Consider the following 25,090-nt stretch of genomic DNA (forward strand, 5'->3'; position numbering starts at 1 on the left):
TTTGATTTGCCTTTTATGCTTAATTTAGTAGACTTTAACAGTGTATTTACAAAGTTTTTAGATCTGTTGTTGTTATATAGACAGCATTTGTTTTAATTTTACAGAGAAATGTATCATGATTATATATGTCAGTATAAAGAAGTTTTGAAGCAGTACCAACTAAAATACTCAGAAACACCCTTTTCATGTGAATATTATGTGAAGAAAAAAGAACATGAAGAAATTCAAAGCAGAGTGTTGGCATGTACTGAACAATTAAAAATGAATGAAACAATTTTTATGAAATTTCGAGGTATTATTTTTGTTATATTGTTTTAATTATGATATCTTTGTAATGAAAAGAGTATAATAATCAGCTTATGCTGTGACTTTGTTTTTCAGTGCCTGCTCCCTTTCCATCACTTACTAAATGGACATTAAACATGTATCCACAATAGTATTTGTACTTATAATTTTTATTAGATAAGCATTATTTTGTATTTTAATTGTTACTGTGTTTCCTTTGTGAAAATAACATGGATTTGTTTTGTGTTTAATTAAAATATTTTAAAGGTAATTTTAAAGGTCATCTTGGATTCATTTTCATGTATATTTATGTGATCAGAAGCAAGCAACTTTGGTGAAAATAAAATGGCATATGTATTTGGGTTTAAGTGGTGTGTCTTAGGAACCAAACCAATGAAAATGTCATATTGGTCTGTCTTACCAATGAAAATTCCAGTTAAATTGCTTGATTATTACTTGTTAGAATGGAAGGTGCAAAGGAGGTGAGTTACATTTATTCATTCATTTGTCATTGGGAACCTACCTTGTGCCAGGCAATACTGAAGACGATACAGAGCCCTCTTCCAAGGAGCTCAGAGTTTAGTAGGGAAGACAGATATGTAAACAAATAATTCTAATACAGTACCACTGTAATAGTTGCCTAAGTAATTCTTAATTGGTCTAAGTCTCACCTGTTTGTCAGAGAGATCTTCCCTGATGATGAACTTGAAACTTTAATCCTCTTTCAACCTCCACAATCCTTCATATGCTTTCCTATCAGATTATAACTCCACTGTTAGTACTAAGTCTTCTTTATCCCTACATTCTACCTTGCTTTCTGTCTGCTTCATTCTAAACCATCCTTTTAACTCTTCTGCTGCTAGCTTTTTCCATGTTTTGGTTTTAGTCTCTTCTGTTTTTTGTTGTTCATTTGCTGCCCATTTGTGCTTTAACTTCTCAGTGGGAAGGGGCAAAAGTTAGTAGACGCTGAAGGCATAGCAAGGGTTTAGGGAGGTGGATGTGGAATGGGATGAGATATAAGGTTGCATGACAAACAGGAAGAGGTGAATGGAGGCAGGAAGATTTGAAGATTAGGATTTAATTATCTGTATCTAACATTTTAATGGAGACTTGATAACAATAGACTTATAAATCATGATTCACTTGAAATTTTATATTCTAGCATATAAATCATGCATATTTTAAGGCAGAATAGGAAAGCCCTGATTAATTTTCTCTGGAATTCTTGTTAACTGTCACTATTCTATCATTTTCAAATTCTCCTAAATGGATTGTAATTTAGGACATTGTATTAGCTAATAACCACGTGGAATGTCTATTAATAGTTGAGGATTTTTTACTTGAAATTGGGCACAAATCCAGTTCAAGCAGAAAGTCCAAATCGAAGATCTGCCTCTCTTTTGAGTTCTGTAGGGTACACTGATGAGCCTTACAGAGCAAGAAAAGGGAAATTTGGTCGATTTTGTTTTTCTCCAGCATACTGTTGTTGGCTTGAAATGGGTATATTTTTAATATTGTCTTTGAACAAATAAATAATGAAAGCGTAAGAAGTTAAATTTGGGCCTGAATTATGTTTTATTAGTTATGCCAAGTGACACAATGAACTTTGATTTAAAAAGCAAAAAAAAAAAAAAAAAAACCTACCCTGTGAAAATACTTAACTGAAATAATCCTAACAAATATTTTGTATGAAATGTTTTTTTAAGCTCAATATATAACATAAACAATAAATTATCTTTGTTAGTCTGCCAAATGTTTATATTATTTTCCGTTTTCAGATACTGTTTTTAATATTGCTTACTGTTTATATGGTATGTACATATAAATTATGTCACATAGTGTTAATCATTTCTGATATGGTACATATATTATAAATATAAAATTTACTTATATGACATAGTTCCTTAACATAAAAAGTGTTAATTTGAGATGTGAAACACAAGATATTCTTAAACATGCCAGCAGTCTTACCAAAAGTTCATCCGAATTGAAGAAAGAAGTAGATGAAATGGAAATAGAAATTAATTATTTAAACCAGGTATATATTTTGTTATATATTTCTAATATGTGTATTAATGTGTAAGTATAATGGTATGTTAGTTGACAGTTTTAGAAGAGCTATTTTTAAAAGAGCCTCATATGGAGAAAAGTTTAAGATAATTTAGATTACCTTTGGAGCCAAAAGGTATTTTAGGTACTGAATATATTAATTTATATTTTTTATTAATTTTATTAATATATTTTATATTAATTTATATATAATTTAATCTATTTAGGTACTGAATATATCTTGGGGAATAGTTTAGCTTTCTTTGAGGTCTGAGGAGAGAACATGAGGAAGGAATAAGATGCAACATAGTAACAGGATTTTAAAGGCATTAAAAGATCTACGCCAGTGTTTTTTAAAAAGGTAGTAAATAAAGAATTTGAACTTGAAAAATATATGACTATAATCTTTAGCGAGCTAGGCTAGAACTAGTTTAGCCTTTAAAGTTTTCTTGGATACATTTGGATGTCATCCATGAAATTGTGGCTTTTATTTACATAGCTATGATAACCCATCAAAGTCGCTTCCAAATTCTGAGAAAAATTTGAATATAATACGTGATTTTCTAAATTTTTGAAAATTCTGTTAAATATTTTATACTTATCATTCATTAAGTATGAGGTACCAAATAACAGTAATATCATTTTAGTAAACAGAAGAAAGTAGATGCCATTTCCTTTAAAATATATGGTAACTGTGTCCTTATGTAAGGAATCAATGTCTACTTTGCTTATGATTATCTGTTTTTAAAAAGATGGGAGTTCATTAAAATCTACATTTGCCAATGGAATTGTAAGGAGAAGTTAAAAGGGTGTGATTTATTGTTAATTTTGTTTTTGTTTTAATAACAGTAAATAGAAGACAGTAAATACTATAAAAAATATGAATCTTATGATTATATAGAAAAAACATAAGATAAAGCATATCTTTTTTACTGCTTTGCAAGTAATTATTTTGTTTTGTGTTCCCATTTGTCTTTTTAGCAGATATCTAGGCATTATGAAACTAAGGCTCTTTCAGAAACTCTGGAAGAAAAGAACAAAAATACAGAAAACAGAAAAGAACTAAAAGAAAGGTATAGGTTACCTTTAAAATTTTATGTGAACAGATATTTTGCATCTAAAAGTTTGATTCTATATTCCATCCCAAACCACTAATATTTACACAGTATCTGTAAATTTTGTTGTGCAGGCTATTTTCTATTAATTTCTTATGAAAATATTATTAACTTAAATATTATGAGCTCATACTAAAATCTGCTTGTTATTTAGTAAGGCTGAGGATAATGTGTAAAGAGAAATACAGTAGCAGCAGCACATCTGCTGTTCTAGAACCTGTCAGTTGTATAATTCGTCCAGTGTTTTCCATGATGGACCAGCAATAGGAGTAAAACAGAAACAATGGTGGGAATACCAAGGTATTTACTTTTTTATCACCCTGTCCACCTTGACCAATTCTTCCTTTGCTATAGAGTGAAGATGAGTCAAAGCATGCTACTAAATGTGTGGCATCATATTTCCTTGGCTTTCGTTTTAATGGTGATAAAATAGAGATCAGTGATAGAGGCAAAAAAAAAAAAATAGATGGACTCTGCCTGTTATTGTATGACAGAAAAATAGATGTATTACTATTGCTATTTCTGATCAACTTTTACTTCTTCCCCCTACTTAATATCCTTTTTCATTCTTCTGAAACTCCTTTCCTCAAATTGCATGGCCCTTAATCTGATTTTTCAACACACTCTTCTGTCGGGTTAATTTCCCTGATCCTACTTTTTTTGGATGTGTTATTTTCTCGATTCCTCCACTCCTATGTACCACATTCAATGTAAGTGTGTCTTTAATTTTATAGTGAAGTTAATTGAAAAAATAGGTAAATATACAGAATTTTACTTTATTGACCGCCTTTAAGAAAAGTTCCATGTATTGACAGAAACATATAAATATTTAGTCATTTTTAACTCAATATATATTCTGACAGTGTTTATTCTATTTCTTCAATTTAGGTAAAATTTAGTGAAAACTATTCTTTCAGTAAAAAACTTAAAAGACCCATTTATGATTATAATACTGTTTTAACAATTTCTGTATTCATGTTGGTTGATTTATTTCTGAATATATCTTTTTAAAGTTTAAAGTACCATGAAATCTGAAGCATGCTATTTGTAGTTACAAGTTTTGGCTTAAAATGTTTTTGACATGTGTAGAAAGTCTTTTGCAATGATTATATTTTAAAAATAAGAGTGGACTATATTGAGAAGAGCATTGAATTTAATCAGGGGAAGTGTGTTTTTGCTCTGACACCACTACTAAGTAATTCAGTCATTTTGGGCAAGTCTATTAAATTCTTTGGAACTCAGTTTTATTATCTGCAAAATGAGGGGTTTTATTATATAGTATCTAAATATGCCTCCTAGCATTAAAATATGTTAATTTTAACTTATCTAATATTTAATGTAATTCACCTTTCTCTTTAGAATTTTTGAAATAGATGAGCATGTACTTGCATTGAATAAAACTCAAAGCAGTCAATTATTTCTTCCTTATGAATCTCAGAAATTAGTAAGACCAATAAAGATGCATTCTTCAGAACCAAGAGTTGCAGGTATAATATCTGTTTGTTATTCAAAAACATCATTTTTTTTGTAAACACACAGAAGAAATAGAAGGAAGCAATTTTATCATTTGGTGTAGGTAAAAACAATACCGGAGACCTATAAACTCAAGAAAGTACTGCTTTGAATCTTTCTGAGAGCAAACAAAATACGTCTTCTATACCTAACTTTTTTCTCTTTGAGAAAGGAATTATTCACACAATAAATTTCAAAAAAAGTGTTCTGGCCTGGTTGCACAGCTGTTAGAGGAGGATGAAAAGTTACATATTTTTCATTTGAGGAGTTGATTATCAATATGTGTGACTTAGGCAGGTAGAAGACTTATGCTAATAGTACCTGTAACTTAGTCACTGAGTTTTTTTTTTTTAATTTTTTAATTTTTAAAATTTTTTTTTGAGACGGAGTCTCGCTCTGTCGCCCAGGCTGGAGTGCAGTGGCGCAATCTCGGCTCACTGCAAGCTCCGTCTCCCGGGTTCACGCCATTCTCCTGCCTCAGCCTCTCCGAGTAGCTGGGACTACAGGCGCCCGCCACTACGCCTGGCTAATTTTTTTGTATTTTTAGTAGAGACGGGGTTTCACTGTGGTCTCGATCTCCTGACCTCGTGATCCGCCCGCCTCGGCCTCCCAAAGTGCTGGGATTACAAGCGTGAGCCACCGCGCCCGGCCGTCACTGAGATATTTGAATCAAGTTTCATTCAGTGGCTCTGCAGATTAAATTAACTATTAGGTTGGTGCAAATGTAATCACGGTTTTTGCCATTGCTTTTAATTAAAATTTAATGGCATTTACCATTACATAATGGTTTTGGCTTTAAAAGTAATGGCAAAAATCATGATTACTTTTGCACCAACCTAATACATTGTATTAGATTAACTACACTGGCTGGTTTCTTTGTCTCCTCAACCACTCTGCCTTCTTTGGTAACCCATTATGAAGGTACAGTTTTGTCAGTTGGTCTTTTGTCATTTCATCTTCATAGTTATTGTAAAGCTATTATATAGTAAGGAATTAAGAGTTTTAAAATAATTTCATAATTCCGTATTTTAATTTAAACTAAAAATTCATGTACACTTGATTTTCTAAGTTACAAGTTTAGGTTAAATATTGGGGAAGATACTTGATTCTGTTTCCAGAATTGATTTAAAGTAGTACTATTTAACAATCTAGATATAAAAGAAGAAAGTTCTGTGAAGCAGTCAAAGCTTGCCAATATGGACTTTAGACGAAAAGAAAATGATACACAGGTAGGTGTCTCTCTTTTAGTAGTATAAATTAAATACCTGCTTGCATTAAATGTAATAATAAATGTACTACCCTTAAGACACAGAGGTGTGTGTATGTGTGTGTGTGTGTGTGTTATAAATGTATTAAATCAGCCATTAGTGCAAACTCAAGGTCTAAAAAATTTAAAGGTGTTTCAATATGGCATTCTGATTATATACTGTAACCTGTCCCCTTATTCCTAAAAATAATAGAAAAAGATATTTTAAAATACCAAGCCCTGTACATAGTAGATCCAAAACTGTGAGAAATCCCTGAAGGAAAATAACAAGATTGGATTGAAGAGGGAAATTATTGCCCAGGACATGCATAGGAGAATACCGTTCTACAAGATAAAGGTATATGGATGATGAGTAAGGTAATTGGTTGCGTTACCTCAGTGGTAGTTAGTTTACTTAACCCTGTTCATCCTATATCCACTGCATCTTTGGCCAGCCATCAGCAATGGAATGACTGCCTCCAGGTGGAAGCACTGAATATGGAAGTTTAGGTGAGAGAGATAGGCAGGTCCCCTGGGTGGTTCTTGATGCCCATGAAGAACAAGGAGCATCCCACCCAGAGAGCTAACTGCTGGTGGCACACTTTTTTATCTTTCCCCATTCTTCCTGAAAATAGTCCAGAGGGAAAGCCTCAATGAAAAATATAATTGTTCTTCCACTGGTAGTGGTGACCAAAGTAATTAGTGAAACTCAAGTATAAATATGTATAACTTATAAAAATTTTAAAATCTTGTACTGAAATTCCAGATGATGTCAATATGGGATAAGGGTGGAAAGATAAATGAGAAAAATAAAAGTTTACTAGAGTTCTATTTTTTATTTAAGGATAGAGGTAGGGAGAAGATATGAACACTGATGAACTCTATACGTTGTTGGAAAAATGTAAATTTACGCATACATATTAAACATTTAAGGGTAACCACCAGAAGAGAAATGGAATGTGTTAGTTTTAAAACAGTAGAAGAAAAAAGATAAAACAAAATTAATTAGACCAACAAAAGACAGTAATGGAGGTAAAAATAAAACAGCTAGAAAGCATCGTAAATAGAAAACGAATAAGGTGCCAGAAATAGTTCTGAACAAATTAGTAACCACAAAAATGTGACTGGGTTAAACTCCCATTAAAAGACAGAACTACTTCTATGGGATATATAAACAAAATACAGGTATATGCTATTAAAGCAGAAGAGTGGAAACAACTTGACATTGAGGCTGAAAAAAAAGGAAAATGTATCAGGCAAATGCAAACGAAAACAAGGCAGATGTAACAGTGTACAAAATAGAGTTCAGGGTGAAAAGCATTAATGGGGTAAATATACTTCATATTTTTAAAAAGAACAATTTACCAAGAAATTATAAAAACCATGATACACTAAATTATTTCAGGTTTCAAAATATGTAAAGCAGAATTTGACGGACTTTCAAAGAAATGGTTGAATACACAGTTAAAACAAGAAGCTGAATATAGCTCTCTCCAAAAAAAGTACTGATTGTGAGTTTAGGGGTTGAGTTTGGCTACATGTGAAACAATACAAAACCAAACCAGTGAAATAATAGCATCTTAAACAAGATAAACATTTATTTTTCTCTTACTTGCCATAAAATTCTAAAGTAGGTCATTCAGATTCAGGACTGATAGCATCATCTCAACAATGTCATTATTTCTCAAGCTTCATCTATGTTTTCTTTTCCTGCTATTTTTCATGCTATGCTTTTACCTCTAGGTCACTTCATGGTCAGAAGGTAACCATGTAAATTTGCCTTCCAAGGCAGGAAAGAAAAAGGGGAGAAGGGCTAGCCGAGTCAGCCCCATTTTTAAGAATTTTTCCTAGAAGCTCCATAAACAATTTATGATATTTCATTGGCCAGAACTTGGTCATTTGGGTACCTCTATCTGCAGGAGAGGTTGAGAAACAGGGTTTTTTGTTTGTTTCTTTGTTTTCTGAAGTAGAACACAAGGATAAATTAGATTTTGGATAGGATAGGCAAATGGCAGTTTCTGCCACAGAGGTAAATCAAATAGGTGAAAAATAAATAAGGATTTAGGGAATTTGAATAGCACAATTAGCAAACTTTGTGCCCAACATACGCAGAATACAGTTAAGTTTTTATTTGCAATATTCACCAAAATTGACCCATTACTAGAATAAAAAGTATATCTCAATGAATTCTAAAAAGTTGCTATTTTCACTTACCATAATTTAAAAAATACAAGTCAAACACAAAGATAGCCCTCTCCCAAAAAACTAGCAAGATAAAGAGGGGGATCTGTATGTCCATATGTCAAAATGTCCATTATTTTTCTTCTTTCATTGAGGTATAATTCATATACTATGAAAGTTACCACTTAAAAGTGTAGATTTAGTGGTTTTTAGTATATCATAAGGTTGTATAACCATTATCACTCTAATTCCAGAATATTTCCGTCACCCGAAACATTTGTAAATATTACCAAAATATAGTAATTATAACAGTGTGGTGAAGGAAAAAGACAAAGTGATCAATGGACTACATAAAAATAAAAAACATATATGACAAGAGACACTAACAAAGTTACAAGACAATAACAGAATGAGCAAAAGATTGGTATCCACAATGTATACTATATAAAGAAGTACATAGTAACTCTTACAAATTAAGAAATAATAAAAATGGACAAAAAATAAGAAGGCAATTTATAGAAAAGGAAAGCCAAAAGATCACTAAACATAACAAGAAGCCAGACCCCAGGAGTATGGGGAAATGCAAATTAAACCATTGAAATGCCTGGTTTTACCTATCAGGTTAGCAGACTTAAAATATTTGCTTGGTAACATTTAGTGAGGTCAAGAATACTGGAAGTGGAATTTGGTACAACCACTTGGGAGGACTGATTCACAGTATAAACTTATTACAAATAAAAATGTATATACTTAGCAATTCTACTGCTTGACATCTACTCTAAACAAATATTTGAAATATTTATACAGGTATTTGTACCAGGAGACATATAGAGACATGTATTCTCCTTGCAGGTGTGTCCAATCTTTTGGCTTACCTGGGCCACACTGGAAAAAGAAGAATTGTATTGGGCCACACATAAAATACACTAACACTAACGATAGCTGATGAGCTAATAAATAAATAAATAAAATAAGACCTTGAAAAAAATCTCATGTTTTAAGAAAGTTTACCAATTTGTGTTGGGCTGCAGTCAGAGCCATTTTGGACTGCATGCAGCCTGCAGGCCGTGGGTTGAACAAGCTTGGTTTAAAGCATACATCAAAACAGTAGCATCACTTGTTCTTTAAAGGAGGTTGACACTTTTTCTTATAGTTGAAGAGCACGGTAAGATGACAGAATTAAGATCAATGTCTGTTATAACAAAAATAAATGAGATAAACTTTTCTGTTAAAACTATATTTTCATTTCGAGTCAAATAACAAAAAGCAGGGACTCTCTAAAATGAGTGATTCAAGGAGAACAAAAGGCTTGAAACAAACATTAATAAAACAATGGTTTAGATATTGATATTAAACAATTTGTTTTTGAGACAAAGTCTTGCTGTGTCACCTCCAGGTTGGAGTGTAGTGGCGCGATCGTGGCTCACTGTAGCCTTGAAATCCTGGGCTCAATGGATCCTCCCACCTCAACCCCGCCCTCCCTTCCCCTCTCCCCCCAGTAGCTAGGACATCAGGCTACCAAACACAGCTAATTTTTAAATTTTTTGTGGAGATGGGGTCTCACTATGTTGTACAGGCTGGTCTTAAACTCCTGGTGCTCAAGTGATCCTCTGGCCTCAGTCCCTGAAAGTATTGGGATTACAGGCATAAGTCAGCACTCCCAGCTAGATATTAATATTAAACAATTTAAAGTTAAAATGGAATAATAGCTCTTTCATATGTATATAAAAAGGACAGTTTCAGCTTTTAATCTTTTAATTTGTTGTTTTGCTTTCCTGTGTTAAATTTGAGAGGTTATAGAGAATGGAGGGACACAGAAATCAGATAATCAGTTGAGAAAATGGTAAGATTTAGTTGATGAGTCATGAATATGGGTGGTATAAATTTTAAAAGGTTTATCTTAAATACAGAAATACTACTACAAATCATTACTATACTTGTCAAAAACATTAAATTCTTAAACTTTTTTGTTTCTCAGTATTCAACTTAATGTTTTGTATGTAGTGGTTTCAGTTAATGTGTGTAGTTGTTGATGTTGATAATGATGGTAAGGATGAAATGCTAATGAAATGAGAGTTCTGAGTTGCTACGACAAGCAAAAATTTTTATTGCTTTGTGTAGCCAAGTCAGATGCTTAATTTCTTTCTTTCAGATATTTAATGACTCTGCTGTGGATAACCATTCAAAATGTTCAGATATTACGACTATCAAAAGTTCACAAAAGTTTATGCAAGTCAGGTAACTTTTAAAAATAAGAAAATGCTTTAATCTCTGAAATAATTTATGGATATCAACTCAGAAAAAATACAAAAATTCTATTTATTCCATTTTAGATTGTTAACCCCACAGAAACAATCAAATTCCAGTCAGTGGTCAGAAAAAGGAGATAAAGGTATTTGCCATTTATATTTTTTTCTAAGAAGTAGGGGTAACAAATTGTATCAGGTTTTTATATTAGTCGAATAAATTGTTTGGATTATTTGCATCTCTGGTTAACTGACCATGCATGCCTGGCTTTAAAATACATCTTCTGTAAATATAAAACAAATACATTTTATTGTAGAATATTTGGAAAACAAAGATATAAAGAAAACAAAAATATCACCACTCAGACATAATGAACATCATAAATACTGGTGCCTACCATTTTTTTCTATGCATTTTTATTCTTTTTCCCTCCAAGTTTGAATCATTTTATATACATAATTTTTAATTCTTTTTTCCCACTTGATATACTGTTGAGGTTATTTCTCTATGTCAGTAAATAGATTTTATTTGTAATGACTGTATAATGTTCCATTGGGTGGATATGCCATAATTTATTTAGTCATTCTTTCATGTGGAATATTTTGGGGTTTTTTTCAGTTTTTTTACTATTATAAATAATGCCTCTATATTCTTTTATGTTAATCTTTTAATACCTTGGACTATTTTCTTTGAATAAAGTTACTGATGGATCACAGGATATATATATGAATTTATCATCCTCAAGTCATCTGGCTTTTCTAACTTTGGCACACCCTTGAAAATATGAACTCATTCTCTCTATGTATATACACACATATGTGTATACATGTATGTATATGTATATTAACATAATCACATGTGAGTGAATGTATATATAATATATACCACACAGATGGATATATATTTTTGGTAAACTAATAATGCATAACAATTGCTCTATTAAAGTATATAAAAGTCTACATCTCTTTTTGTCTGATAACTGACTTTTGTTTTGAAGTTTTAAAAATGCCTTATTCTGACAGCATGAAATAGATGTATATTTAGAATGTTCATTTAATATACTATGAGTCCTTTTCTCTCACTCAGTATAGGATTCACCCAACACAATATGCTTATTCCACACAGATGTTCCTTCTGGGAGAAAAAAATTATATATTACCTGTGCAGGTGATCTGTTTTACCTGTTTATAATCTATATATGCCAAGCTGAATGAGTGTTAGATGAGGAGGAATAGCTAATCTCTAGGAACATGGGGAAATGAATATATCTCACATAGCACTACCTGCTGTTGAGCATATATAGTGAGGCTTCATACCTAAGAATGAATACAATTATTTTGGAACTTAAATATTTTTTTCAGTAATTTTCAAACCCAGATTTTGAAGAAATTAATATGTGGTAAAAATAATACTTATGACCTAAATATAAGAGACAAAAATTATAAAGCTCTCAGAAGATCAAATAGAAAAACATCTTCATGACTTCAAGATAGGAAAGGATTTCTCAAACATTAAAAAGTCCAATCATGAAAGAAAGATGGAGAAATTTGGCAATATTAAAATTAAGAATTTCTGTTTATCAAAAGATACCATAAAAAGAGTACAAGGGCAAATAATGTATTTGAAGTACATAAAACTTTCAAAAGAGTAGTTTCCAAAATATATAAAGAACTTCTACAAATGAAGAACAAAAAAGCAGACAACCCAATTAAAAATATGTGCAAAGTATAAAAGTATACACTTTAGAAAAGAGAATCTTTTGTGGCAGATAAACATATGAAAATCAGGTAACTCAAAATAAAACTCCAGTGAGGAATCATTACACATCCACCAGATTAGCAAAATTCAAAAAGTCTAACAATAATAAGTAGGAGAATGTAGGACAATAGGAATTCTCCATAAACTATTGGTGGGAGCTCCATTAATAAATGACTACATATTGAGACCATACCTAGATTATAATTGGAGCTAATCATTTTGTCTGGTGACAGTGAATGATTTCCTGGAGTAATTCAGAATGAGAAATTACCACAAAAAAATTGGTACAACCGTTTGGAAAAATTTGGCATCTAGTAAAATGAGAGATATACATACCCCATACCTCATAGTTCCAATCCTAGGTATATACCTAGAGAAATAGAAGTACAGACATACAGGGATATATGTAAAACAATGTTCATAATATCATTGGTTGTACATGAAAGCAGAAACACTTCAAATATCCATTTACGGTAGAATGGATAGATATATTGTGCTTGTGCAATGGAATACTTTACATCAGTAAAAATAAGAGAACTGTGTCTTTGTGCAACAATATGGATGCATCTCACAAGCATATGCAAAACAAAAAACCAAAACATAAGAGCATACATATGTTATTTTATTATATAACACTTAAAACAGGAAAAATAGGCTATATTATTTAGATGATAAAACAATATAAAGCAAACTAAGGAAATGATTGTCACAAAAGTCAGGATAGTGATTACCTCTGAGGAGCAAGACATGGTGAATATGAAACCTTTTAGAGTGTTCATGATGTTGTATTTCTTTCCCTGGGTAAAGAAACATGGGTATTCTCTTTATAATTTTGTTTGTTAAACTGTTCATATTATGTTTTATTCTCTTATCTGTATGTATTATGTTGAACCATATGAAGTTGCCATTTTTGTAGGTTAAAACAGCTAAATATTAGCAATTTCAAATGGCTAGACTAATGTTTTATTTTACAATAAAATTACAAAAAGAAAAATAGTTTGTTCTCATATGACAACAGATGCTGAGTATGGAGATAAAGGGACAGTAAGACAAGTAAGAGAATCAAAATGTACTTCAAAAGTAAGTCAAATGTTTGATCTCTAATTTCTAAGCAAAAATTCCAATTTAAAATATTATGTCTATTTAGATTTCAGATTTAGTACGATGATTTATGTGAGATGTTGTTAGCTTGGTGATCAGGTTTCTAGAGAGTTACAGATTCTATTTTTCAGATTAAAAGATGAAGCCACAAAAATTTTATATGAAAATATACAAAAATATATTATTCGGCCATAAAAAAGTGAAATTTAGTTATTTGCAGCAACATGGATGGAACTGGTGGTCATTATGTTAAGCAAAATAAACCAAGCACAGAAAGACAAATATCACATCTTCTCACTCATATGTGGGAGCTAAAAAAGTGGGTTTCAAGTTGATACAGGATAGATTGGTGGTTACCAGAGTCCAGGAAGGGTAGTGGGGAAGAAGGAATGTAAAGAAGCTGATTAATGGATACAACTATATAGTTTGATAGAAGAAATAAGGTCTTGTGTTAGATAGATCAGTATGGTGACTACAGCTTACAGCCATCTATTGTACCTGTCAAAATAGCTAGAAGAGAATAATTCAAAATTTCTAGCATGAAGAAAAGACAAATATTTAAGGTGATGGATATTCCAAGTACACTGATTTGATATTTACAAATTACATGAATGTGTTAAATTATCACATGTATCCCAAAACTATGTACACTATTATGCATCAATAAATTTTTTTAAAAATTAAAAAACATATACAAAAAGTTATCATTAGTAAGTGACAATATATATTGACCACAACTAAATAATGATTGATGAAAATAATTTTGTTTGGTAAGATTGAATGATTCGCCACGGCAATTCAAGAGCAGTGGTTGCCATAAAAGTATCTTGAAAACATTATTTAAATAGTGGAACACTTTACTGATAATAGATGTAAACAATGTATATCAAGTTCAGTCTAACTATTAAAGGTTAAAATAAGAGAAACAACAAGTAGTATTTTGCTGTTACTATCACAGGTAATAAGCACATTTTAATTTTTTTGATGAAGGGACCCAAATTATTTCTGTAATGGAATTTGGCATAACAAGCATATTTGAGAAATCATATCTCTATTCTACAAAATGACATAAAGGAAAATTAGTATTCAGATTCTCAATTATTGTAGAGAAAGTAGCACAACAGATTTATAAGGTCAAAAAAAGTGTGAAAATGTAATTAATCAATGAGAGCAAGATTGCTTAAAAGTACATCATTTTTCACTTTCAAGGAGATAGCGTATGTAATTGTTCACCCAAAGAGCATATTGTGGAAATTTTAAAGAAAAGTCATTCCTAGTCTTTTTTTTCCATCAATTCCAATATGTTCTGGCTGTCATTTACTTTTTCAGGTAGAAGCGGAAGATGGAACTGGAAAGAAAAAAAAATTGGATAAATATTTTTCTATATTTTGATATATGTTTTAGTATTACTTTCACCAGTTATTCTTATTTCACATATTTTGTCTGTGAAATGTTAACATCATGGATTAATAAGGTATTTTCCACCTCATGTATTTTTATGTATGTCATTAATGTAGCAGCATTTGTTTTATAGTTTTCTGTTACTTTGAATTTGCAGGCTATATATACTGAACATTTTGGGAAGCCAATAGAAAATGATAGTGACGAAGTAGAAGAGAGAGCTGAAAATTTTCCACGAATGTCTGAAATTCCTATATTTTTAGGAACTCCTGAAGCTGTGAAAGCACCTGAGTCACTGGAGAAAATAAAATTCCCTAAAACCCCCCCGTTCGAAATGTAGGATTTTAATGAATAACTATTGATAAATTATCTGTATGTTGAATTATATAAATAACTGATAGGAATAGTAAAATGCTTAGTACCTGTAACTTTAACAAGTTTTTATTATGTAGTATTTCAGACATACAAAGAAGAGAAAGACTAATATAACACACCTCCATTTACCCATCACCCTGTTTTAACAATTATTAATACTCTGCTGTTCCTGTTTCATAGACCCTCTTGCCCATTTTCCTGCAACATTTAGCTGAAGATGGCATAAATCCCACATACTTATAAAGCAATAGTGTGTAGATTTAAGATTTTTCCAAAGGATAAAGAAAATTTAAAATGTCAAGCTAAGCCTAGCATAGTGGCATGTGCTGCAGTCCCAGCTATTGGGAGGCTAAGGGTGGAGGATCCCTTGAGCCCAGGAATTTGAATCCAGCCTGAGTAACATAGTGAGACTCTATTAAAAAAAAAAAAAGTCAAGCTAAAAAGCTATTGTCACATATGGTAGATTGTAGACTTATCATCAATTAATATTCCATCAGTCATTTCTTCATATGTTGTAGTGTCTGAAGCAAGACTTGCCATTTTTATTAAGCAAGCTCTTTAGGCATAAATATCTCTAACATGATTATTAGATTTTGGAAACCACATATTTGTAGTTTGCAGCCAAGAAAAAATAGTGCTGCACTTAACCTTTATGTTTATTTAGTCCATTATCTTCCTTAACAACCCTGAGGTTTCTCTAAAACGTATGTCAAGCAGAATTCACTGCATCAGGGTTGTTTTGCATCAGACCTGTACTCTACTTCCATATTTTAAATTGCTAATAAGAGTTATTGATTTGAATGTCATGCTGTTGACTCAAGCACAGCACATTCAAAATGGAAGTCATCATCAAACCTGAGAACTGTAAAAGAATGTGAGCTCATACGCTAAGACCTTTCCCCATGGATGAGAAAACTATGATCTGTAAAGATAAGTGACTCATTTACGGTAATAGAGATAGTTATGGCAGTATCATCAGATTTCTATTAAATTTAACAAACAACAAACTGTGCAAGGCACTGCTCTAGACATTTTATAAATACTGCTCATTTAATATTCACAACAGCCTTATTAGGTGTAGGTACATTATCATCCTTATTTTACAGAAGAGGAAACAGAATCACAGGTGATACAACTAATCAACGTTAGAATGGAAATTTAAGCCCAGGCCGTTCTGGCTCTAGAATCCATGCTTTTAACCACTGGTGTAAACTGTCTTGTCTAATTATTTTTCCCAGATCATATTATAATTTAACTTCCTTGTACATCACTGTAATGGCTGGCTTCTCATCATACTAAAATCTTGTAACTGGCATTCAAAATCTTGAAGACAGTATAGTGTCAAGGTTAAGAGCTTGGACTTTGAATCGTGATTGCTGCATTCACCTGCCACTTCTGGCACTTGTTATTCTTTTAAGCAAATCATTTAACCTTTCTATGCTTCAAAATTCCCTACTGTAAAATGGAAATGATAGTAATAGTATCTATTTCATAGGGTTCTTGTGAAGAATAAGTAAGTTATGCCTTATTTAACTTTATTTAACATTAGTCTCCACCTCATACAATCGTTTCTCCATAGGATTGTCACTTCAATAACTACTTCCTACGTTTCCCTACTATGCTAATTCTCATCTCTATGCTGTTGCTTATGATGCTTACCAGTATTCAGTGTTTAATAATAGATTTTTAACATTTTGATGATTTCTTATTTCTCAGTAACAGAAATAGAAATGCAGTACCTGAAGTTCAAACACAAAAGGAATCCCCTGGACTTTCTTTTCTTATGAGTTATACTTCTAGATCACCTGGATTGAATTTATTTGGTTCTTCAGTATTTGATACAGAAATCTCATCAGATCAGGTAATATGAGAAGCCAAAAGTTTTATTTCTAAAAATTGTGCTCTGGAACTTTGAGTAATTTTAGTTCTTTAATACAAAACTGTCTTGGGGCAGATTATCAACAGAAGCATTTAAAAAAAATTCTGAGTATTGATGGTATGACAAAGTTCCTTATTACCTTTTTGTTTTCAACTTCGAATGCCTCATATTGACATCTGTTCATTAAAAACAGATCTCAGGATAGGGATAATTTAAATCAGCTAAAGGCAGTTTAAAAAATGAATTTGACTTTATAGTTAATGTGTCTAACTTTCAGACAAACTAGAATTCTCAACATAAAAAATGTTCCATATTATAAATTGGTCTTTTCAACTACATGTGTATACATAGTAGCATTATCACTGGTTAATTTTGAAAGAACTAATATTGGTTTCTACTGTTCAGTGATATGAATCATGATAAAGTGCTTATTTCTGTATTTAGAAATTAAAGCTGAAAATTGAGACATGCTTTATTCAAAACGTAGAAACATTACAGTGTAGTGGTTAAAACTAGACTCTGAAGCCAGACTACTTAGGTGTGTACCAGATGTGGGATTTTGGGTAAGTGGCTTGGTTTCCTTATCTGTAAAAGGAAATAATAACTATTATCATAGGGTTTGTGAGTATTAGAGTTTATACACATAAAGCATTTAGAAAAGTACCAACCATTTAATAATCCTACATAAGTTTTAATGTGATGTGAGTAATATTGTTATTGCTTATTTAAATTAATTACATTTAGCTAATTTTATGTGGATTAGAATATTTTATTTGCATATATCTGACATTAAATTGTGGAAATTACAATTTTATTGATGGATGATATAGTACTATACATGTTATAGTATTTTACATCTTCAACTTTTGTCTCATTTTTTATTTAAATGCTTATTTTGGAAACAAGTAATTCCTAGGAGTATGCTGGGCATAAAAATAGACTATAGTTACTTAATTCTCATTTACAATAATAACATGAATGCAAAATGCATGTATATAAATTTAATAGGAAACATGTACACTTTGAATAAGGAAAACTACAAAACTACTGAAAAAAGTTAATGAATATATAAACACATGCAGTACTTGTACAGGAAGAAAATCTTGTAAAGATAAATTTCTTCCCAATATAATTTATAAATATAGTCCAATTCAAATCTAATTATAATCCTGGCAAGATTATATTTAATTTTTTGCTTTGTTTTTGTGGTGGTGGGATTGGGGAAGGAGATTGGCAAAATAATTAATAACTGTCCTGGGGGAAAGTGGTCAAGAATAATCAAGAAAATATTGAAAAATAAGATTGATGATAAATTAAAATGAAATTCTAAAAAATTCAACCCCAAAAGGTAGAAAAGAAACAATAAAAAAATACACACAGTAAAAAAATCATAAAACAAATAAACTTTACACCAAATAATCTTGGTGTAAAGATTTTTGTCTTTTAATGAGTGGTTTTTAATAATTACATTGTGTGAATGGGCTAAACACTCATTAAAAGACAAAGATTGTAAGAATGGAAAAAAAAAGCAAGACCCAAATATAAGCTATCTATAAGAAACATACTTTAAATATAAAGGCAAAGACAGGTTGACAGTAAATGGATGGAAAATGATGTATCATGAAAACTAAGCATTAGAAGGTCACAGTGGCTATATTAATATCATTTCTGGTAGTCTTAAAGAATATTGCTAGAAATGAGAGGGACATTTCATAAAGATAAAAAAGTCAATTCATAAGGAAGATATAACAGTCACAAATGTGTAAAGCCTAATAACAGCTTCAAAATACATGAAACAAAAAGTGACAGAATTAAAGAGAGAAATAGACAAAAATTCAAACATAGTTGGAGGTTTTTAATACTCCTCTTTTAGCAGCTGGTAGAATTAGACAACACAATCAGTAAAGATCTTTAATAAGATCTGAATAACATCATCAATCACCTTGATCTAATTGACCTTTATAGTACATCACATCCAACAACTGTAGCATATATATTCTTTTCAGGTTCTGATAGTACCTTCAGCAAGATACACCATATTCTGGGCCATAAAATGAGTCTTAATGAATTTAAAAGGATTGAAATCAGAGTATGTTCTCTGACCACAGCAGAATTAAATTAGAACTCAATGTGATGTCTAAGAAAATCCTAAATATGTAGGCCATAGATCAAAGAAGAAATCATGAGATAAATCAGAAAAAAATTTTATTTATTTAATTATTTTTAATTTTTATGGGTACATAGTAGATGTATATGTTTACGGGGGTACATAAGATATTTTGATACAGGCATGCAATGTGAAATAATCATATCATAGAAAGTGAGAATATCCATCCCCTCAAACATTTATTCTTTGTCCTACAAATAATCCAGTTATACTCTTTTCGTTATTTTAAAGTGTACAATTAAATTATTTTGACTATAGTCACCCTATTGTGCTATCAAATACTAGATCTTATTCATTCTTGCTATGTTTTTGTACCCATTAACCATTCCCACCTGTCCCCAGTCCCCGCCCCCCAACTTTCCCAGCCTCTGGTAATCATCCTTCTACTCTCTATCTCCATGAGTTCAATTCTTTTTATTTTTAGGTCCCACAAATAAGTGAGAATATGTTGTTTGTCTTTCTGTTCCTGACTTATTTCATTTAACATAATGACCTCTAGTTCCATCCATGTTGTTGCAAATGACAGGATCTCATTCCTTTTTCCTTTCTTCCTGTCTTCCTTTAAGTGAAGGTGATTTTCTCTGATGGTGTGATTTAATTTCTTGCTTTTTATTTTTGGTGTATCCATTGTCTCTTTTTCGATTGAGGTTACCATGAGGCTTGAAATTCTATCTTTTTTTTTTTTTTTTTTGAGATGGAGTCTTTGCAGTTGGCACAATGTCAGCTCACTGCAACCTCCACCTCCCGGGTTCAAGTGATTCCCCTGCCTCATCCTCCCGAGTAGCTGGGACTATAGGCGCATGCCACCATGCCTGGCTAATTTTTTTTTTTTTTGTACTTTAGTAGAGATGGGGTTTCACCATGTTGGCCAGGATGGTCTCAATCTTCTGACCTCGTTATCTGCCTGCCTTGGCCTCCCAAAGTGCTGGGATTACAGGCGTGAGCCACCATGCCCAGCCTGAGAGTCTATCTTTTAACTCATTATTTTATTTCATTTTTAATTTTTTAAATTTCTTTATTTTTATTATTATACTTTTAAGTTCTAGGGTACATGTGCACAATGTGCAGGTTTGTTACATATGTATACATCTGCCATGTTGGTGTGCTGCACCCGTTAACTTGTCATTTACATTAGGTATATCTCCTAAAGCTATCCCTACCCCCACCCCCTACCCCACGACAGGCCCCGGTGTGTGATGTTCCCCTTCCTGTGTCCAAGAGTTCTCATTGTTCAATTCCCACCTATGAGTGAGAACATGCAGTGTTTAGTTTTCTGTCCTTGTGATACTTTGCTCAGAATGATGGTTTCCAGCTTCATCCATGTCCCTATAAAGGACATGAACTCATCCTTTTTTATGGCTGCAAAGTATTCCATGGTGTATATGTGCCACATTTTCTTAATTCAGTTTATCACTGATGGAATTTCGGTTGGTTCCAAGTCTTTGCTATTGTGAATAGTGCCACAATAAACATATGTGTGCATATGTCTTTATAGCAGCATGATTTATAATCCTTTGGGTATATACCCAGTAATGGGATGGCTGGGTCAAATGGTATTTCTAGTTCTAGATCCCTGAGGAATCGCCACACTGTCTTCCACAATGGTTGAACTAGTTTACAGTCCCACCAACAATGTAAAAGTGTTCCTATTTCTCCACATCCTCTCCAGCACCTGTTGTTTCCTGACTTTTTAATGATCGCCTTTCTAACTGGTGTGAGATGGTATCTCATTGTGGTTTTGATTTGCATTTCTCTGATGGCCAGTGATGATGAGCATTTTTTCATGTGTCTGTTGGCTGCATAAATGTCTTCTTTTGAGAAGTGTCTGTTCACATCCTTTGCCCACTTTTTGATGGGGTTGTTTGATTTTTTCTTGTAAATTTGTTTAAGTTCTTTGTAGATTCTGGATATTAGCCCTTTGTCAGATGGGTAGATTGCAAAAGTTTTCTCCCTGTCTGTAGATTGCCTGTTCACTCTGATGGTAGTTTCTTTTGCTGTGCAGAAGCTCTTTGTTTTAATTAGATTCCATTTGTCTATTTTGGCTTTTGTTGCCATTGCTTTTGGTGTTTTAGCCATGAAGTCCTTGCCCATGCCTATGTCCTGAATGGTATTGCCTAGGTTTTCTTCTAGGGTTTTTATGGTTTTAGGTCTTACATTTAAGTCTTTAATCCATCTTTAGTTAATTTTTGTATAAGATGTAAGGAAGGGATCCAATTTCAGCTTTCTCTATATGGCTAGCCAGTTTTCCCAGCACCATTTATTAAATAGGGAATCCTTTCCCCATTGCTGTTTTCGTCAGGTTTGTCAAAGATCAGATGGTTGTACATGTGTGGTGTTATTTCTGAGGCCTCTGTTCTGTTGCATTGGTCTATATGTCTGTTTTGGTACCAGTACCAAGCTGTTTTGGTTAATATAGACTTGTAGTATAGTTTGAAGTCAGGTAGTGTGATGCCTCCAGCTTTGGTCTTTTTGCTTAGGATTGTCTTGGCTATGCGGGCTCTTTTTTGGTTCCATATGAACTTTAAAGTAGTTTTTTCCAATTCTATGAAGAAAGTCTTTGGTAGCTTGATGGGGATAGCATTGGATCTATAAATTACCTTGGGCAGTATGGCCATTTTCACGATATTGAGTCTTTCTATCCATGAGCATGGAATGTTCTTCCATTTGTTTGTATCCTCTTTTATTTCATTGAGCAGTGGTTTGTAGTTCTCCTTGAAGAGGTCTTTCACATCCCTTGTAAGTTGTATTCCTAGGTATTTTATTCTCTTTGAAGCAATTGTGAATGGGAGTTCACTCATGATTTGGCTCTCTGTCTGTTACTGGTGTATAGGAATGCTTGTGATTTTTGCACATTGAGTTTGTATCCTGAGACTGCTGAAGTTGCTTATCAGCTTAAGGAGATTTTGGGCTGAGACAATGGGGTTTTCTAAATATACAATCATGTCATCTGCAAACAGGGATAATTTGACTTCCCCTTTTCCTATTCGAATACCCTTTATTTCTTTCTCTTGCCTGATTGCCCTGGCCAGAACTTCCAACACTATGTTGAATGGGAGTGGTGAGAGAGGGCATCCTTGTCTTGTGCCAGTTTTCAAAGGGAATGCTTCCAGTTTTTGCCCATTCAGTATGATATTGGCTATGGGTTTGTCATAAATAGTTCTTATTATTTTGAGATACGTCCCATCAATACCTAGTTTATTGAGAGTTTTTAGCTTGAAGGGGTGTTGAATTTTGTCAAAGGCCTTTTCTGCATCTATTAAGATAATCATGTGGTTTTTGTCGTTGTTTCTGTTTATGTGATGGATCACATGTATTGATTTGCATATGTTGAGCCAGCCTTGCATCCCACGGATGAAGCCAACTTGATTGTGGTGGATAAACTTTTTGATGTGCTGCTGTATTCGGTTTGCCAGTATTTTATTGAGGATTTTCGCATTGATGTTCATCAGGGATATTGGTCTAAAATTCTCTTTTTTTGTTGTGTCTCTGCCAGGCTTTGGTATCAAGATGATGCTGGCCTCATAAAATGAGTTATGGGGGATTCCCTTTTATTCTATTGATTGGAATAGTTTCAGAAGGAATGGTGTCAGCTCTTCTTTGTACCTCTGGTAGAATTAGGTTGTGAATCCATCTGGTCCTGGACTTTTTTTGGTTGGTAGGCTATTAATTATTGCCTCAATTTCAGAACCTGTTATTGGTCTATTCAGAGATTCAACTTCTTCCTGGTTTAGTCTTTGGAGGGTGTACATGTCCAGGAATTTGTGCATTTCGTCTAAATTTTCTAGTTTATTTGCGTAGAGGTGTTTATAGTATTCTCTGATGGTAGTTTGTACTTCTGTGGGATCAGTGGTGATATCCCCTTTATCATTTTTTATTGCATCTATTTGATTCTTCTCTCTTTTCTTCTTTATTAGTCTTGCTAGCAGTCTATCAATTTTGTTGATCTTTTCAAAAAACCAGCTTCTGGATTCATTGATTTTTTGAAGTGTTTTTTGTGTCTCTAGCTCTTCAGTTCTGCTCTGATCTTAGTTATTTCTTGCCTTCTGCTAACTTTTGAATGTGTTTGCTCTTGCTTCTCTAGTTCTTTTAATTGTGATGTTAGAGTGTTGATTTTAGATCTTTCCTGCTTTCTCTTGTGAGTATTTAGTACTATAAATTTCCCTCTACACACTGCTTTAAATGTGTCCCAGAGATTCTGGTATGTTGTGACTTTGTTCTCATTTGTTTCAAAGAGCATCTTTATTTCTGACTTCATTTAGTTATTTATCCAGTAGTCATTCAGGAGCAGGTTGTTCAGTTTCCATGTAGTTGTGGGGATTTGAGTAGTTTCTTAATCCTGAGATCTAATTTGATTGCACTGTGATCTGAGAGACAGTTTGTTGTGATTTATGTTCTTTTACATTTGCTGAGGAGTATTTTACTTCCAATTATGTGGTCGATTTTAGAATAAGTGCAATGTGGTGCTGAGAAGAATGTATATTCTGTTGATTTGGGGTGGAGAGTACTTTAGATGTCTATTAGGCCCACTTGGTGCAGAGCTGAGTTCAAGTCCTGGATATCCTTGTTAACCTTCTGTCTTGTTGATCTGTCTAATATTGACAGTGTTGTGTTAAAGTCTCCCATTATTATGTGGGAGTCTAAGTCTCTTTGTAGCTCTCTAAGGACTTGCTCTATGAATCTGGGTGCTCCTGTATTGGGTGCATATATATTTAGGATAGTTGGCTCTTCTTGTTGAATTGATCCCTTTACCATTTTGTAATAGTGTTCATTATCTCTTTTGATCTTTGTTGGTTTAAAGTCTGTTTTATCAGAGACTAGGATTGCAACTCCTGCTTTTTTTGCTTTCAGTTTGCTTGGTATATCTTCCTCCATCCCTTTGTTTTGAGCCTATGTGTGTCTCTGCATGTAAGATGGGTCTCCTGAATACAGCACACTGATGGGTCTTGACTCTTTATCCAATTTGCCAGTCTGTGTCTTTTAATTGGGTCATTTAGCCCATTTGCATTTAAGGTTAACATTGTTATGTTTGAATTTGATCCTGTCATGATGTTAGCTGGTTATTTTGCCCATTAGTTGATGTAGTTTCTTCATACCATCGATGGTCTTTACAATTTGGCATATTTTTGCAGTGGCTGGTACTGGTTGTTCCTTTCCAAGTTTAGTGCTCCCTTTGGGAGCTCTTGTAAGGCAGGCCTGGTGGTGACAAAAATCTCTCAGCATTTGTTTGTCTGTAAAGGATTTTATTTCTCCTTCACTTATGAAGCTTAGTTTGGCTGGATGTGAGATTCTGGCTTGAAAATTATTTTCTTTAAGAATGTTGACTGTTGGCCCCTACTCTCTTCTGGCTTGTAGGGTTTCTGCTGAGAGATCCGCTGTTAGTCTGATGGGATTGTGGGTCTGATGGGATTCCCTTTGCGGGTAACCCGACCTTTCTCTCTGGCTGCTGTTAACATTGTTTCCTTCATTTCAATCTTGGTGAATCTGACAATTATGTGTCTTGGGATTGCTCTTTTCGAGGAGTATCTTTGTGGTGTTCTCTGCATTTCCTGAATTTGAATATTGGCCTGCCTTTCTAAGTTACGCAAGCTCTCCTGGATAATATCCTGAAGAGTGTTTTCTAACTTGGTTCCATTCTCCCCGTCACTTTCAGGTACACCAATCAAACGTATATTTGGTCTTTTCACATGTTCCCATATTTCTTGGAGGCTTCGTTAGTTTCTTTTTACTCTTTTTTCTCTAATCTTGTCTTCTTGCTTTATTTCATTAATTTGATC

The 25,090-nt window shown here is 32.8% G+C and overlaps 1 protein-coding gene across 6 annotated transcripts in view; it reads left to right on the forward strand.

Annotated features, from left to right (window-relative positions):
* The window catches only part of C8H14orf39 (chromosome 8 C14orf39 homolog), a 47,983-nt gene that overhangs the window by 14,633 nt on the left and 8,260 nt on the right, over positions 1 to 25,090 (forward strand). For 5 of the 6 annotated variants that reach the window (XM_055287798.1, XM_055287799.2, XM_055287796.2 and 2 more), the window contains 11 exons: positions 105 to 292; positions 382 to 424; positions 2,203 to 2,323; positions 3,316 to 3,407; positions 4,809 to 4,936; positions 6,114 to 6,190; positions 10,541 to 10,626; positions 10,722 to 10,780; positions 13,412 to 13,473; positions 15,053 to 15,231; positions 16,987 to 17,131. In XM_055287798.1, coding sequence (XP_055143773.1) covers positions 105 to 292; positions 382 to 424; positions 2,203 to 2,323; positions 3,316 to 3,407; positions 4,809 to 4,936; positions 6,114 to 6,190; positions 10,541 to 10,626; positions 10,722 to 10,780; positions 13,412 to 13,473; positions 15,053 to 15,231; positions 16,987 to 17,131 — 1,180 coding nt within the window. The remainder of the gene's footprint in view (positions 1 to 104; positions 293 to 381; positions 425 to 2,202; positions 2,324 to 3,315; positions 3,408 to 4,808; positions 4,937 to 6,113; positions 6,191 to 10,540; positions 10,627 to 10,721; positions 10,781 to 13,411; positions 13,474 to 15,052; positions 15,232 to 16,986; positions 17,132 to 25,090) is intronic. The other variant, XM_055287797.2, reaches the window with a different exon arrangement.

Source organism: Symphalangus syndactylus, chromosome 8 (genome assembly GCF_028878055.3).
Source record: "Symphalangus syndactylus isolate Jambi chromosome 8, NHGRI_mSymSyn1-v2.1_pri, whole genome shotgun sequence".
Classification (NCBI taxonomy): domain Eukaryota; kingdom Metazoa; phylum Chordata; class Mammalia; order Primates; family Hylobatidae; genus Symphalangus; species Symphalangus syndactylus.